Source organism: Lipophrys pholis, assembly GCF_963383615.2.
Source record: "Lipophrys pholis genome assembly, chromosome: 1".
Taxonomy (NCBI): Eukaryota; Metazoa; Chordata; class Actinopteri; order Blenniiformes; family Blenniidae; genus Lipophrys; species Lipophrys pholis.
The window spans coordinates 53067573-53085662 of NC_137635.1; the positions used below are offsets into that span (position 1 = coordinate 53067573).

The following is an 18090-nucleotide window of genomic DNA, read 5'->3' on the forward strand; positions in this document are numbered from 1 at the left end:
TCAGTCGATACACAATCAGAACAATGTTCCCTCCAGAGCGTCATGACTCCCTGTCCACATTCTCCTGGGACTTGGTAGTTTTATAATCCTGTGTACTCCCAATGTTAATGTTTACAGCATATTGTTGTCTATGTGTGTAGTTTTATTACAAAAAAACAAATGGCACCCACTAGTGGCCCAACATGAAAACTACATAGCTTCTGCCGTTTCCGTGTGAACACGCATCGTTTTCAAAACATGTCCGTGTAAACACGAAACTTTTATGAAGCTAAAACGTGTAAACGTTGCATAAAAACTGAACAGACCAGCATCATCAGAGGCTTCAGACATTTCCTCAAGTATCACTGCAGCGTCTCCTTATGCGGCTTCATGGTAAAAAACTCTCTCTTAAAAAAAACTTGTCTGACATTTCAAAAAGCCTCATTACACCAGAAATGGCACAAGGTTTAAACAAGATTACACAAATACTGGTGACATAACAGAGAAAAGGTCATCTTCAAGGTTGCCGCCGAGGAACACGTTTGTCTGTTGGAGATAAACTTCTCGGGAATGTTCTTGCCATGATTGTTAATGATCCTTTCACCTCCGGCGTTGCTGTTGAGACAGCGTGAAGTGAATCATTCAGTCCTTGTGAAGGTGTTTTTCCAATGTTTTTCATATTGATGAGTCAAATACTTAAGCATTGTGTGATTTAAATATATTAGTGTAGCAGCAGAGTTCAGACACTTATTTCAGTTTGGTTGAAACAAAACCTGCATCGATGCTGTTAGTATAAAACAGTAATACAAACCACAAAAAGGTATTTTTCATAAAAAGTCCGTTTGTATTCCAGAGTTTTCCATCAGTTTTCCTCAAGTGCAGTCATGGAATCACGAGTTGAGAGATTAACTCGCCTAAATTAAACAAGGGACAATAACTACTGTATTTGTTAGTTACCAGTTTCCCACAGAAAACTCTGATTAAACTCTATCAATACATGTTTGGTGTGGATTTTAGTCACACCTGTGTTTTAAGAGGCCATCATTCTCAAAATGTGTTTGATTACTGGAGTCGGTCGGTTCCCTGCTGATGAGATTCTCTTCATCAGGATGCAACCATCGAGTGGGAGTTGATTTGACATGGATTTCATACCAGAATCATTTGGCTCTTTGAGACTTTCCACGACTGTCTGACACAGAGGCGTCAAACACAGATCCATTCAGGGCCCACATACGGCCCAATTTCATTTTCAGATAGTGCAATAATAACCTTTAATTTTAAACTTTAATGGTTTTTTTTGTTTATCTGGCGCAGAGTATATGTGATGAAATTGTCTATTTTTTGAGATCTTTATTAATAAAAAATTGCTTTACAAATAACAGTTCTTATTATTATTATTATCCGAGCACGGAGTCTGCCGGAGGACCCTATTAGATTGTTATTGTTCTAAAAACAAAACCATTACTACCCAAAATGGCTGGAAACTTAAAGACCATTTTAATTCAATTCAACTTTATTTTTATAGCACTGACTACAACAAAGTAATTTCAAGGCACTTTCACCCAGAAAACCCAACAAAGCCACATGAGAAAGCACAACTGACGATGAAATTTTTTTTTTTGCTTTAATTTGAAGAATTTTCTTGGTGTTTTGGCCGGTTTGGCGTCTCTTGTGTGTTTGACACCTCATGCTCTAACATCAGTGAATGCTCTTCTTTAAATTCACACAGAACCCCCCGTGCCCATCGCGCCGCCCCAGCTAACTGCCGTCGGCGCCACTTACCTCTGGATTCAGCTCAACGCCAACTCCATCAATGGGGACGGTCCGATCATCGACCGGGAGGTGGAGTACCGCACCGTGTCGGGCACCATGTACGACCTGCAGCCCGTCGATAAGACCACACACAAGATCGGCCACCTGGACCCCGACACGGAGTACGAGATCAGCGTCCTGCTGACCAGGCCTCTGGAGGGGGGAACCGGAGCCCCCGGACCCCCGCTGAGGGCCAGGACCAGATGTGCAGGTCAGGAGTTAGTCTTGATTTAAGACGTGTTGGATTATATTGTTTTAAATGTTCCAAGGAAGCAGCTTGTGAAAAGTGACTGGTTCAGGCAGAGAAAAGAGCAGCTGACTTTATTAGTGTGTTTTATGTAATTTGCTTGGCTTAAACAGTGCGAAATGACTTGTTAATATCCTGAAGTGTTCCAGCACTTCAGTGTATTTCACCCTAAAGCAAAGTACACCTGCATAGTGTAACCCACTTATATTTGCACCTGCGCTGTGGGTCTAAGGCGAAAAGCTCCAGTATCGCCTGAGGGGAACAATTAACTCCTCCTGCCTGAAATCGGAATTCCATCAGTGATGTAAGAAAAAAACAAAAAAAACAACCCTACATCATATATCTTTTTTTTTTGACAAATTTCCCGGATGGTGTGCTTTATAAAGACGAACCCGTCGTCTTAAACCAGGAGGGATATTTCATTCTTAATCATTTAACAAGTCGATATATCGATATATTTTTGTGTTGGAGGAAAAAACATTCTTGGCTGCAGAAGCTACTGTTTTGCACTTTTTATAAGTAACGTGAAACAAAACCACCCTTTTTTCTAAAATCTCGCTCAGGAAATTTGCTTGAACACGTCTATTGTTATGCTTCGCGGCTCTTTATCGTCGGTGTTTGACACACATTATTCCAACACTTCTTGATATTGCCTTTGTGCTCAATGTCACACTGAGATTTCATTCATTATTTTGCCAGTATGTTCTTCAGGGACACCAAAGGTCTTTCACGTAGGTTTTTAAAAAGCTTTTGGACACATGTGCTTTGAGTGCAACACTGAAGGAAAACGTCTCGGCTTTTGGAAGACTGAGCGAAGAACAAAATTATATTTTCAATACTAACAGATTATTGTATAGTGGAATAATATGAATATGGAGCAGCAGAAAGCACCCTCTTGAAATGTCGATTTGGAAAGCCAATTCAGGTTTAGGTTTTCACTTGTTAGTCATTTAGAAGAAGAAAAAGAAAAAAAAGTATTTAATACAGTACAAATACAAAATATTTTAAACTCCTGAATGAAATGAAACCGAAGAATAAACTTGTTTAAACCGGTAAGAAACATCCAGAGTAGGTCAGATATGGAACAAGCAGAGAATTTTATAACATGTACGGTGCTTTAGAATCCAACAAATCCCTTAGTTTGTATAATACAGCAAATGTTTTTGATACTTTTACTTTAGTGTGATTCATATGTGATTTTCATTTCAAATTCTCAGCAACTTTGACACCTAAGACTTGGTTTATCTCACTCTATACTCCAGAACGGAGGTCTGCAACCTGTGGCTCTTCAGCCCTCCTGTAGTGACTCCCTGACATTTTCCGAAAATCATTTATAAATCATTTAAATCATATAATCATTTTGCTTATTTTCTTTAAAAAAAAATTATATTTGCATTCCACACTGATTTGCAAAAATCCAATCTAGGCAAAAAAGGAAAAACGGTAAAAAAAAAAAAAAAAAAAAAAGGAAGGGAAGAAATGAGAAAAAATAGCAAGTGTAGATAAAACTGCTCTCAACACAAGGAAATGGCGGCGATAAATAGTTAAATAGTGGCTAAAAGAGCCAAGATGCATAAAATATCTCGTGGGAAAATCCATTAAAAAAAAAAGTGGACAAATCTCTACAAATGGTGACAAGAGCTAAAAAATGTAATAAAATCCATGTAAATTGTACCTATGACATGTTTTGAACTCAACCAAAATTTCTGTGTGTATAGCAATATTTTTTAAATGTTTTCTATTCATTTCAGAAAGTATACATGTTAGTGGAACATTTTAAAATCGGCTCTTTTGGTCATAAAGGTTCCAGACCCCTGCCCTAGACTCACAATGGGTCCATAGTTTGGGAAACACTTCGATATGAAGACGTAAAGCAGCGCCTGTATAGGCGGCATAGCTGATATTTCCATTTTTCATCTTTATTTCGCGATTCTTTGAATCTTCATTGTGCCGCAAGATGAGTTCTGCTATTTCCAACACAAGTGCTTGACAAGTGTCTCTTTCTCCACACCGACTCGATAATTAATGACTTGTTGATTACACATTAGTGTTTTGCATTTTGTGTTTGCCACTCGTATCTATTGCAAAAAATAATTTGTCAAAGCTGCAAAGCTGTGTCCTATGTAAAAGAGATAAAGAGGCAAGAATCTAACATCAGGCGTGCCGTTACGAGTGATTGACGGCGTTTATGAAAAAAATATGAAATGCTATAAAAGATCCCTGAAGGTGGTGTAACTCTTACAAATCCAACACTTTGTTTGCCTCTGGATGGTGACAATTACACGCCACTAATCTGTCACGTGTGCAGCTGTCACCACGTAAATCATCTTTGTGGCGAATCTACAGCTTGCTAATTGTGAAGGCTTGGGTTTGTGAGACGGCTCCGACCCACTGCCAATAGGTAGTACGCATCTAATAATAACAATAACATCTGTTAGAGCTCCAACTGCGAGAGGCGGAGCAGGGATGAAAAAAATAAAATAAAAGAAAAAAGGAGTTTCACTCTCAGTACTTTGTTCCAACTCGGTGACTGTGATACAACCGAGAACAAAAGTGCCCACTTTATTAAAAAGAGAGCGAGCTGCTCATATTAGCAACAATCCTGTTGGGGGGAAAAAGTGGTGGTCAAAACAGTTCAAGGAGTCCATTTATTCAACACATTGTCTGTATTTTTTTGCTATTATTGCCTTAAGCTTGCTATATTTTAGTTCCCAGTTTACTTCGACAAACAAAACCTATGTTAAAAAAAACAAACAAATCGCCCTGCCCATACAATAAATAGTCATCAGTGCTCTATTGTCAGCAAAGCTCCATTGTGTTTTTCTCTAAAGCCTCATTGCGTTTGAAGTAAATGACTTGATCTCAGAATTACCCAACATACATCACTGCCAGTTTACTTGCAAATCATTTTTCTGGTGTAGATGAAGCTTTTGTTCCAAACTGCAGATTCTGACAACGATTTTGGCCAATTGCAGATAAATGGTCTCTTTAATGAGTGCTGGAACAGTTTTTAAGCATTACATGTGCGAGAGGAATTTAACGAGTGCAGTATATTGCCAAAAGAATCTGCTTAGCTGTCCAAATCATTGATTTCTGGTGTTACAATCACTTTCACGGCCACATGGGTATAATATCAAGCACCTCGGCATGCAGACTAATTCCGCGAACATTAGGGAAAGAATGTCGCTCTCAGGAGCTCGTGGAATTCCAGCGTGGTGCGGTGATAGGATGTCCAGCCGGGATATTTCCTCACAATGAACTGTTGGTGGTTCGATAACAAAGTGGAAGCGATTGAGAGCAACAGCAACTCAGCGGGGAAGTCGTGGGCCAGAGTCACCAGCTCCAGAGTGCAAAGCATTGCATGCAGTGGTGGTACTAGTAGAACGGTACTTGACCGACTGTACCAAGTGAAATGTTTGGTGGAGAGGTGGGGTAGGGGGGGGTGTTATCGTGTGAGCCTGTTGTTCGGTCTCTTAGGACGTGTACATATTCCCCCGTTTGGTCCGGACCAGAATTCTCTTTGTGGAAAACGTTTCGTTTGTGCGACGAGAATGCTCTGAACCGGACCTAACGAGAGATATCTGGTTTCAGTTTGTTTACAAATGATCTTTCTAGCGGGTGGGGTGAGGGGACGTGATGGAGTGAGCAATGCATTCTGGGTAGTAAACAAACAAAGCCAACCGAGCAAATCGGAAGAATTGGCTACAGAAAGAAAAAGCTGGAAAATATCTTGCGGCCAGACGTGGAGCAGTGAAGAAGAAGTAGAGAGGAAGATATCTGGTCTGAAGACTATATATCGTGGTTGTTTGTGGCTACCCATTAGCCATGAGCTAACTAGCCTAGCCACCACGGGCTAAAGCCACCCGAACCAAATTAAGGTGTGAAACGACATTTTAGACAATTTCATGCTCCCAACTTTGTGGAGATGGCCACTTCCTGTTACAACATGGCTGCTCACCAGCGCATGAAGCAAAAGGTCCATGAAGACCTGGATGATCCAGTTTGACTGTCCTGCACAGAGTCCTGACCTCGACCCGATAGAAGACCTCGAGGATTAATTCAGCGAGCCAGGCCTTCTCGTCAGTGTCTGACCTCACAAATGGTCAAAAATCCACATAAACACACTCCTAAACCTCGTTGAAAGCCTTACTAGAAGAGTTAAAGCTGTTATAGCTGCAGAGAGTGCACCGACATATGAATGTAATGTCACTCAAGTTCACATGCGTATGAAGGCAGGTGAGCGAATACTTTTGGCAATATGTATATATTCCAATTTTTTTTTCTTTCAGTTTTAGTATTTTGAGAGCCACGTGAGATGATTGATAGTTGGTGTCGGGTGTGAAGCTGAAAATTGCCCTGCCACGTGTTTTAATTTCTATAACTACTTGTTTACTTTGCCTAATTCTCTTTGGAAAAGCTCAGCGAGCCTCTTAATGCCTCGGCAACGCAGATGGATGTCATGTGCGACGCACGGTGGCACCTCGCATCGCCACGGCACTGTGGGCACTCGCTTCCGAACGTGGCCCGTAACCACGCCGAGAACGCCTGATGATATTGTACAAATTGCCCTTCTCACAACATTAACCAGCTAAATTCCCCCGCTGTACCAGGATGCCAGCTCCAGGAACAAAACAAACCTGGCCTCAGCACTTTCCCGGGCTAATGCTGTTTGGTGTCCAGAGAAATGCTGATGAAAAAGATTTTTTTTTCTTCTTCTTCCTCCCTCCTCTCTCTGCCCGGGGTGCAGCCCACTTTCCCCACTGTGAAGGTCACGGGCTTATTCATTTTTAGCCCGGCTGATAGGGATGAATGGGCCTACCTGTGCAGCACCTCGGAGCCGGGCTCTGTTTTCCTGCGGGGGGTCCTGCCCCCTGGCCGCTTGGCCGGCCACAGTTGGTGAGATTGATGGCCGCGGCTCCTGAAGTGTGTTTGAGGAAGCGGCTCTTGATCTTGTCCGACTCTCCGCTGGTCTTTCCCACTGACAGGCCCGGCCTCAGCAGTGCTCCTAATTGAACGGTTAAGACTCTCAGGGCTGTGTTATACATCACTGTTGATACAGACAGGCCCTGAACCCCCCCCCCCCCCCCCCCCCCCACTCCCCCTCCTTTTCCCAGCACTGCTTGTCTGAAGGCGCTAATGAAAATCTGTGGCCACTTTAGAGTTCTGCCTCTCACATAATTATTCATCGCCATGCTTTGGTCACTTTAGGAAAATGAGCAATGTTTCTGATGACAAAGGATGTTTTAATTCAATCTGCTGTAAAATGGGAAATGTATAATGCAAGGACGCCACCAATCCAATTCACAGGCAGCCTGGAAGAAAGAAGTAGCCTTGAAAGGTTTTTTTCTTTCCCATGAAGCACTTCCATTACTTTCCCTCGTGAACGACGGAGAATGTCTTATCCAAGGGTGTGTGATTGCTATAGGAGGGTTATTTGTGCGATTCAAGGATTTGCCGAATGACTCAGGCGACAGTCTGCATTGCCTCGTCTCTTTAGGACACGGCTTCTATGTATCCGCCACTTCCCCGCCGTCCCATTGACCGACATGTTGCAGGTAAATCTCCAATATTTGGGGGGGAAACTCTCCTGCCATGACAAACTGTCTGTGTAAAGTTGTTTTCCTCCCGAGAGTTTTCAGCACTCCGTAAGAGCTCCTTGAAGGGAGACACTGTATTATCAGGTGGTGCCCCGGGATCGCAGCGTGGCGCCCTGCATTTCGGCAACATTACTGAGAGATGAGCTCACGCAGAGAGACCATTTCCAGCCCCCGCTCGGGAGCCAGACGAGCGAACCTTAAACAACTACACCCTCTGTAGTCTGAGCTGTACTCGAGGTCTGTTTTAGAGTATTTGTTCACATCTTAATCTGCTTTTTTGTGAAGGTATTCACGGACATGTTTTTAATGAAACAAGAACAAATGATTTTCTTTTTCAAACCCGAAACAGATTGTATACATATATAAAATAGTTCTTAGTATATGTAGACGCCTCATTGATGGCAGTTTTCTACAGACGCTGACGTAATCATGGCCGCCATGTTGGATGAGGATGTTTCACTTCTTTTGATGATGTCTTTGCATATAATCATTCACGATGCTTTTTTCAGCACAAATGTGCAAAAATAACATTACTGTTTATACAATACAGCCCATTTTACATAAGGACAGACGTGGTACTTCTGTAAACGCTGCGTGCTTTGTATGACGTCTCGTCTTCTTCAACTAGAGCAGGAGTGTCAAACATGATTTAATTTTTTTTTATACAAATTTCTCAAGAGTGGCGGATATAACACAACACTGAGACCCGAGTTGAGATATCTGTAATGCTGCCATTACTCTCAAAGCTATGCTGTTTGGATGAGTTTGTAAAAACACCCATAATGCAACAGGAGAAAGTTTTTGGGACATTTCACTGTATTTTGCAGAACAAAGTTTGATAAAAGTTTTGCTTTATGTTGAGATTGCAGTCATTTTCTATAGTAATTGTTTGGTTTTTGTGGAACTATAGACATTTTCCTCACATATATTCAAGAACTCTCAACAGAGCTTTTTTTTTTTTAACCAAAAAAATAGAATCATTATACAGCATCATTACTCTTCAATTTGTATCTATAGCAGCCATCTGTTCAGGAAAGTTGAGTTTGACAGTCAAATCAATTTTTTTTATTTCTTTGCAGCAAGTATTGTGAAGCTAATTAAGACAGACTAAAATCTGCACAAGGTATGTTTTTTTTTTTCTCTCTTTCTGTTCTGATGCAGCACAGACCGTTGCATACTAGTTACCATGGTAGGGGAACAGTCTGTCCTGTGTGTCTCATCTCCACCCCGTGGCCTCTGCCGTCCCGCTGGCTCTCGGGCGCTTTAAAAATGGCAGTACACGATGTCCATTCTGGGTCCAAACACCTGCTCAGACTCCAGCCCCTGCCAAGTCCACATCTCCATCTATAAGTTCTCTCCATCTGCGCTCCGGCACCACGTGGGAGTAGTCTCATCTGTTTGTTTTTACTTTGCCATTCTGTTGCACCGATTGCTATTAAACACAGGGGAGTCGGCGTTAATCAGGGATCAGCCTTCGCTTAAACACTCATTTATAACAGTGGAGAGTCGGGAGGAGCTATTTGCATTTAGGCTAATTTGTGAAGGTCCAGGTCTGTTTTATTGCAAACAGCACCGACAATAACCCGCTCTGCTATTATAATGGAGAGATCCATTTTTCAATGTAGGTAAAGGAGTGACACGGGCAAAGGAGCCTAATTTAAGGGATGTGTGGAATTTAAACTTCAGATTTTGGGTTTTTTATCAGTTAGACTCTAGAGTTTGTTAAATTTTAGTCTATTTACCAAGATTGTGTTGTGTCACGAGGTGATGTTTGGACGAAACAACTTCAGACTTTACATTTGTTTTGCATTTACATGGCAACGTTTTGAAAACAAAATGGCAGAAACAGTGAAAATGATGTAACATAGCGATGGGAGTACGCCGACATTCATATGGACAGACGATGATGTTGGAATGTTATTCTGAACTATAAAATAACCATGTGCACAAGAACTGTTCACTCCTGCGATGGTGTGTATGTCCAGTAGCAGCGTTTCTAGAAAGGTGTTTCCACGGAGACGGAGTCGGACCGTTTTCAAAAAGCTTCAACTTGGGAGCCATTTTCAACAAGTTGTGCTTCCAGTAACTCCGAGCGCCGTTGTTGCGTAAATGGACACGCAAAACACAACAAAAGTTTAGCATATTCACTTGAAAACGTGCAAACGGGGCCCTATTTTCCGTCGGTTATAAGATTGGATCTTCCGTTATTTGTCCCACAATGTGAAAATTTCTAGTGTTGCAGCAGCAAGTGGACATTAATAAAAAGGAGCAAAAGAATCTGATAAATTGTAAAAATGGTAAAAAAAATCAATAACTGCAACAATTATTAAAAAAACCCAAGATAACTATTACAATATTTTACATTCTTGCATAATAATTGTAGGCATTAAAACTGAGCGATGATGTCATTATTTTGCTGAATAAAAGGAAAATTTTATCTTGCAGACTGTAGAAAGGGTAGTTATGCTGCACGTGGTTTTTATTCCTTTAATTGTATTAGAAAATGTCGTTGAAACATTAAACTTCCACATTTTTCAAACCTTAAATATGCTATTCCAATTTCCTTATATCCTGTCTATGTCTTATGATAAATATAATATATAAACACTCGCATGATGGCTTCAGTTCTCCTTTTTTTTTTTCTCTCTGCATAGAATCATTTTGGATTAGGTGGAGTTGTACTTTCTTGGAAAGTAGTCCAGTCTTGAGGCAGTTTTGCTCCAACAAATGAGTCTGTATTGGAAATCTAAAAGTCTGAGATGATGAAAGTGCTCCCCTGCCTGTCTTTATCGCCGCAGTCCAATCTGAAAAATAACACCTCCGCGTAGGAAGTTAGTGAATCACTCATGAAGTCTGGGTAATATTACACTTTTCGCTCAACTTGTACATATTAATCTTTTGGTTTCCCCTTAAAAAAAAAAAAGAAAAACCCCACCCTCTTATTTCTTATTTCTGAATAGTAATGGTTGCAGTTGAGATGGAGTTTGGTTAATGTCGGCTCGTTTTTACTGCGATTGTGTCGCTGCCAAAAAGCCCTTTGATTCGTGCAGTCGACTAAAGATCTACTTATCCAATGTATGCTCAATACGACAGGAAACCGTCATCGTTACACTCGGACCACAGTTTATATGAATTTTCTGCATGTTGTTTACCTTTTTGCCTCTTTTCTAAGATTGTGTTCGGTTTTGCTAAATTCTCAAGTTTAGGACCCGTTTCCACGGCAACGGTGCTCTGAGCCACTGAAATGGCAACTTTTTGAAAACGGCTCCCAACGTGGTACTGTTTTTTTAATTAATTAATTTATTTTCCCTTGTTGTGTTCGGAAGCTAATGCGCAACAAGAAGAGATTTGGACAAATACACAAACAAATACACTTATTGATGACGTATAACAGCTGCAGTGACCACACCGATCCAAACACCTTCCAACAAGCAACCGTTGCACAACCAACCGAGCCTGAGCAGCATTTTCATAAAACGTAAACATAAAGTATCGAACAAATACCCGAACAAGCAAAAGAACAACAACCTTTACAAAGTGAATGTTTTTGACGTTTTGCAGAAAGGCTGTCTCATTGATGGCCGTAGCAACCGGTTCTTCTGCACATGCTCAGTAGATGTACAATAACAAAGTTTTCCTCCAGAGTGTCGGGACTCCCAGTCTTTATTCTCCTGGACTTGGTACTTTTATAGTTGAGTGTCAGCGTAATAATCCAACGTGGTGGTCTGTCCATGCGGATGTCTGTGTACTGCCATTGTTGATGTTTATAGCGTGTTGCTCTCTGCTTGTATGTGTGTGTGTGGCTACATTACAAAAACCATGAGCTGTGATATTCAATAAAAACCGTGGGAAGAAGGAAGGACGCGGCTGAAAAGGTGAAAATCTTTCAAGGTAGTCGCTCTGCTGATTGACTGCTATCCATAGCAGCTCCATTGATTACATTATAAGCGTATATATTTATTGCCCACTTCAGTTTTAACCGATGCATTGATAAAAGGCTAATGATCCCATGTCGGGTGGTGTTGCCGTTCTTTTTTTTCCACTTCTTTAGCTTCACACGTGTCCGTGGGGTGAATTGCCTCGGTGAGATCTAACCCTTTATGATGGCTGCCTCTTTCTGCTAAGGTTGAGATTGAACCGATCCGTCTCTCCGGCTCTGAAAGGAAAGGAAATTGTTTGCTAGGCATGTGTCTAATTAACAGCATTGTTGCCCTGAGCCATGAATAGAAAGCCACTTCACCTCACCATCTCAGATAACACTGGTTTGGTTTGTCATCCACAATGGCTGCCAGCCATCCGACCTATAGGGTTTCTATACCGTCTGTGGGAAGATGAATGAGAAGCCTTGGTCTGAGACCCATTGAATTTGTGCTCTTTTGTGACAGAAAACAAGGCAGATTGAGTTTGTGGTGTGCGGGAAGGTTATAGGAGGACCACACTGAAAGTCTGTTTTATCACAGGCAGTTGGAGGCAGAATTGTGAATTGTTCTCTGATATTGGCTCTGCAGAAGGCAAATTGTGTTCCTCTCAAGGACACATCTTCAAACAACTGAAAGGGAAGTTAGAGAGTGCGAGGGACTCTGCATTTATAGCCGTTTCATTATTATTATTATTATTTCCCTCACCTCCATCACTCCATCTATCTCTTCCCCCAACAGGAGAAGAAATAGAGATGGAGAACAGATGTGCACAAGTGGCACTTCGGTGACATCCACATAAACTTAGTTTGTTTTTTATTCCAGTGCCGTCTTTCAGCCCCTCGTAAATAATTATCATTGAGGTTGTTTGTGAGCTCTACTCTTAAGCCACAAGAGAATGATGAATAGCAGTAGTTTAGTCAGAATTGGCAGAATCCTTTTTTTAAATTTGAACTGAAATGCTTCTCAAGGTCTTTAAATGTTTCTATTCTCGGTGATTAATTATTCACAGTCTATCTGCTGTAATTTTTGTCACAGATTTTCTCCATCCTTTTGCTGAATTATAGATGTTCCTTTCCCCCCTTTCCCGAGCGCTCGTTCACTGCGGTTGTGTAACTGTAACTCAGGAACGCTTTTGCGTCTCCTCCTCAAGTAAAGGACATGAATGTCAGGAAGACGGCGATTTATTCCCTGAATTTCCCCCCCACACCTAGATAGCTCCATGTTGGATCTCGTATATCTCCTAAGTAGGTGGCTCAAAAAAAATAAAACGCAGCGCCCATTTCACAAAGTCAAGCGCCTCACTTTGATTTACACTGTGGGTAACACCCTGACTCGAGTGTGACACATGCAGGTTTTTTGGCGACAAATGACGGCGGCGCACCGGCCATCTGGGGAGTGTTGAAGTTGAAGAATCACCTTGGTAACCTCCCACTGCTGCTGTAGAAATTGCGTCCCTCACGGCAAATGAGAGTTTGTGTTCTTCCTATTTGTAAGCCCTAACAACCATCGCTTTCCCCAGAAACCTCAACACAAAGGAAGAAGGGGGAAAAAAAAAAAGAAGATAGGCTGGAGATGGGTGTGCGGACATGTCCGTGTGTTAAGACAGATGGGAAGGAGGAGGGTGGGGGGTTTGTTGTAACTGTCACTCACTCTGACCCCAATCACTGCACGGCATATTGGTGGAAACAAAATGAAAGATTGATTTAACCAGTTCCACCTCCGCTGCCTCGGCTCTTCCCATCAACTGGCTGTCCATTTGTTTTCATCCGCTTGGTGAACTTGTGCTTCGCTTCACCTTTTGTCCCTGAGGCACACTTGCTGGGTTTGCTCTTTTAATCCGTCTAAATAGTCGGTGAAAGAAAGAAGCTGTGCATCAGCATTTCATACCATTTATGCTGTATATAGTGAGCGGTTTGTCCTCTGTTTGTCGAGCAGGGTTTTTAAATCCGGAGTCGAAAGACTAACTTTAAATGAGCTTCAGGTGTTCAGTGATTGAAACAGATGGGATCATGTCTCATTCGATCAGAACAATGGGAGGCTATAGAAATGAAAGGACATTAGATTAAATCGTGTCAAAAATATACATTTTATCAAAACAAAGAAATCCTGTATAAAACCAGTAATTTTTGCAGGTGTATTGGTTTCAATAACTTACTTTGCTGTAGTAGAACCAGCATCAGTTAACAAATACCTTGTGATGCAGATGAATCAGTGTCAAACACATTGTAGTTCAGGGGCCACACAAACGGCTCAATGTCATCTTGAGTGGGCCAGACGGGTAAAATAGTGCCATAATAACTTTAAAATTTAAACTTTAAAGTTTTTCTTTGTTGTGGCGCAGCTTATATGTGATGAAAAAGGTCTATTTTCACAAAACCCACACAATTACCACAGAAAATGACTATAATCTGAACATAAAGCCCAATTTTAATTCAATCTGCTGCAAAATACAATGAAATGTAAAAAAAAAAAAAGGAACTGTTGCATGATGCATGTTTTTTACAAACTCACTCTGACAGCATGGCTTTGAGACGAGTTTGATAGCTTCCATGGCTGCATGACTGATGCAGTATCTCAGCTCGGGTCTCAGTGTTGTGTTGCGTCTGCTACTATTAGGACATTTGTTTAACAATTTACAATTTGCTTGGCGGTTTGGCCGGATTAGAGCCTTTTGCAAGCCAGTTTTGGCCCACGGGCTTTATAATTGACACACCCGGTTTATTCACTGCAAGAGACGTGTCTTCATACCACTCAGTAGTAAAAATAATCAAGCGGGAGGTATATCCCTCAATTCCCACAGAAATCTGTACCCTGCTTAGTTGTTCAAATTGGTCTAAAATGTAACTGTGAACTAAACTAAGTGGGACGATAAAATTATTTGAAGCCGTAAATGTTCAGTTTGATAATCTCAGATAATTGACATGTCAAAGAAGGCTTGAATTTGAAGATTGGGCTGACACATTTTATGATTATACATGAAATTGAACACAAATCCTACATTCTGTAGTCTAGTTCTTGCAATGCATTCTCACAGCAATGCATAGCACACAAAACTCCTTCACAGTTGAGCTTGTTGACACTTTAAGGGCAGCGTATAGTAGCGTAGTTCCTCACGAACAAAGACGAGCAATGACTGCGTCTGACTTGACAGTCTTGAGTCTTGTCATGCATCATCTGTGCAGGTAGAGTACGTCTCACTTTCTCCCTCGCTCTCGTGCACTTTTGCTCTCCCCCTTTCTACACGGAGCCTCCACCCATTCATCTCCACCCCGACAGCTTCAGGGGGTTCATCAGACAAGGTGGCAGTCCAGCCTGGCCTGGCGCCGGGCCTCATTCGCTGGTTTCAATTTGATCCAGAGCATTGTATGCCCCTCCGCCCCTCATCCTCACCTATCATGGCAGCCTCATTTATCAGCAGGCCCATAAAGAAGGACTTGATAGAGTGAGGCGCGACCACCACCATTCAATAAATCCTTGTGATTATCCACGCCTCCAAGGTGTATGAGGAAAGTGTGTGTGTCCAGAGCATGTGGGCATTTGTCTCTGACTTTGTAATGGGTGTAGAAGGTGATGTTGTAACACAAGAGGTCCACGTTCGGTGCCTTTAAAGTGCTATCAATTATAACGTGTGTACACGTGTCCACCCCAAGGCCTTGTTTGACTTGTTGCATTTGATGACAGCTAAAACCTTGACATTTCTGCCCTCCCACCTCTCATATCTTCGCTTTCGTCTTCCAGCCCCCGCCACCACCACCACCAACACCACCACCCACACACCGACTCCCTCTCTCCCCCTTAACCCCCACCCCCACCGCCTCCGTTCTCCAGAGGATTGCGTAGAGGAGCACTCTAGGAGGGTGATGGAGCTTTGATTGTCGCTTATCAAAAGCTATCATTACTGCTCGCTTCTGTAGGACATGAAAATGATTTCCTAAGTGTAAAACCCATGTCATTACCTCAATGGCCGCAGCGCCGTCGCGGAGATGTGATAGAAAGAAGCAAATAAATGTGTTCGCCAGTTCTTGCAGCTCAAACAGGATGGAGTGAATAACACGCGACGACGGAGAGATAAGTGACGGCAATACAAGGCTGCACCGCCTGAGTTCTTTACATGAAAACATTCACATGTCCAGGATTTAATCATCCAGTTGACGGGGGGGGGGGGTGGCACTGTGTTCGGTACCTGCGCGTGACAAAGCCCCGGCTGATACTCCCCCTGCGAGAAAATGCGATCGTCTCCGTGCCGTCCTGTCAGAGTCGAGGCATTTCTTTGATTTTTCACCTCCAAATAACAAGCGCTCCCTCCTCATCCTCCTCAAGCTGAACATCGTTTCATCTTGATGAGACGGCAAGCGGGCTCGGGAGCCACATCGACTTGCCGAGGGTTTTCTAATCATCGGGGAAGTAGTCTTTTCTTCTCCCCTCGCGGGCCCATGTGCTGAGCAGGGAGATGGAAGTCTGTGCCAGCGCCAGGCTTTTCTGCTCCTAATCGATGTGGATCTGATAAGGATCCGGGGCTCCCGAACGACTCTTACGCTGCCGGGCCCGAGGAAGATCTGATAAGTAAATCGTTCCTCTGTACATATACCAACAAAGATGCTGAGGAAACCAGACGCATGCTGCTGTGCACGCATATGGACACTCTCCCACTCCCATAAGACTGTAAACACACTGGAGAACACACACACACACACACACACACACACACACACACACACACACACACACACACACACACACACACACACACACACACACACACACACACACACACACACACACACACACACACACACACACACACACACACACACACACACGCTTGTCTCGCAGTAAAGTGGCTGCGCTCCAGACATGCCCAATTTGTTTCCTTTCATCCAGGACTAATGTCTTGCTCTACCCGGGGGCTAAGTGCACCATTTGAAGCCTGCTCCAGGACAGGCGGTCGTAACATGCACTTATTTGTTTTTGTTGTTCTGTGTTTGGTGAAATCATGTTATCACCGGAGCTACAGTAGCAATGCACGCCGGGGCCTTTTTTTTTTTTTTTTTTAATTAGCACAAGGCAATAATGTGCTGATAATTTCTTAAAACATTATTTAAATGTCACACTGTAATGACAAAAAAAAAAATTCACTAATAGTTCTATGTAAATGTCATATTCAAATTATTCAATTACATCAGCAAGTGTAGGGCAGGTGATAATTTGTCCGGTGCTTGGAATACCAATCTGGCTCTTACTGAGTCTCACTGTGTGCCCTGGCACAAGATAGACCTCAGTAATTTCCTGCTCCGAGGGATGCTTTCATAGCCATTATTATAACTCTATTCCACTAGAAATATCTGCCATACTGGAGCGATATTACAGCCATATTTTCAGTACTTTCACCCCAATGTCGCCCCTCAGTGTGTGATCGCTTGAGAGAATTGTTAAGAGAGAAATAAAAAAAAAACAACGGTATGGATTTCCAGAGATCGCCCTGTTATTCCTTGTTTTGATTTGTGCTTGTGCTTTTGAGTCTGAGCCTCTTACAACTCGGTCAATAAAACTAAACTAGCAGTCGCAGCAGACTGAGGTAAGAGGCTCATCTCATCAGCTGTCATTCATGGGCCCGCGGTTCTGTTTGAAAGTGGCCTCGTAGTCTTCAACTATGCATGAGGGGATTTAAAAAAGGATGTGTGACTCTTTTCATCTCAGATTAGGCCAGGGAGAATAGTGCTGGCTTTTCTTTTTCTTTTCTATTCTTTTTTTTAAAACTCAATGTCAACCATGACCAGCCTCTAAAAAATGACGAGACACCTTGTCTTCTAAACAAATGATGCCATTCTGAGTCAGAGGTTACAAGTTGTGATCACGTTTTACTGCCTCCCTCAGACAGCTGGCATTTACACTGCAGGGAGTCAACGGGGCAACAAACAATTAGCCTTTTCTCTGCAAAACTCCAGGCATCAGCTATAGAATAATCATAAGAGCTGCAGACTAAATGGACAATATTACTTTTTGTACCTTTCCTCTCACCTCTTGTGGAACTATCACTAATAAAATGATGATTTAAATTCATCTACAAGTTGGTAATATCTCCTTTTTTTTTAAATCTTTTTCTTTTATTTGGCATGTGGCATTTCCCTGCTCCATTTATATTTCCCACATCCCATCCTGGCATCTCTCCATTGGCCAGGACGATGGTGCAGTGGACATTATCTATGATGCTTCACAAAGATGGGAGTGTGACATTCTCCTTGAACGCTCCCGAAATGAGACTTGCTCTCAGCCGCTCGTGCACGTCTGCTTGAGATTCACACTTTGGTGCATTTGTCACTTTGAGAGCATCTGGTTTAATTTGATTTCTGTGCCTGGCCACCCTGCAATTCTCTGTGCTTTTAGTGTAACCGCTGCCTACTGAGTGCGGCCAACAGATAGTTCCGCAAATAAAGGGGTTTAAACTTCTATTTTCTGGATGGCTTTCCCAACATTGCAACCGATTTGAGAAGCTTTGTTTCCCTTTGCCAAGTCTCTTCCGATCTGATTACGTTTG

The 18090-nt window shown here is 42.3% G+C and overlaps 1 protein-coding gene across 1 annotated transcript in view; it reads left to right on the forward strand.

The window, feature by feature from the left end:
• Nucleotides 1-18090, forward strand: part of LOC308117024 (receptor-type tyrosine-protein phosphatase mu) — a 176173-nt gene that overhangs the window by 69391 nt on the left and 88692 nt on the right. Inside the window, 1 exon segment of the mRNA XM_080475615.1 lies at nucleotides 1709-2002. Within this exon segment, the coding sequence (XP_080331741.1) occupies nucleotides 1709-2002 (294 nt within the window).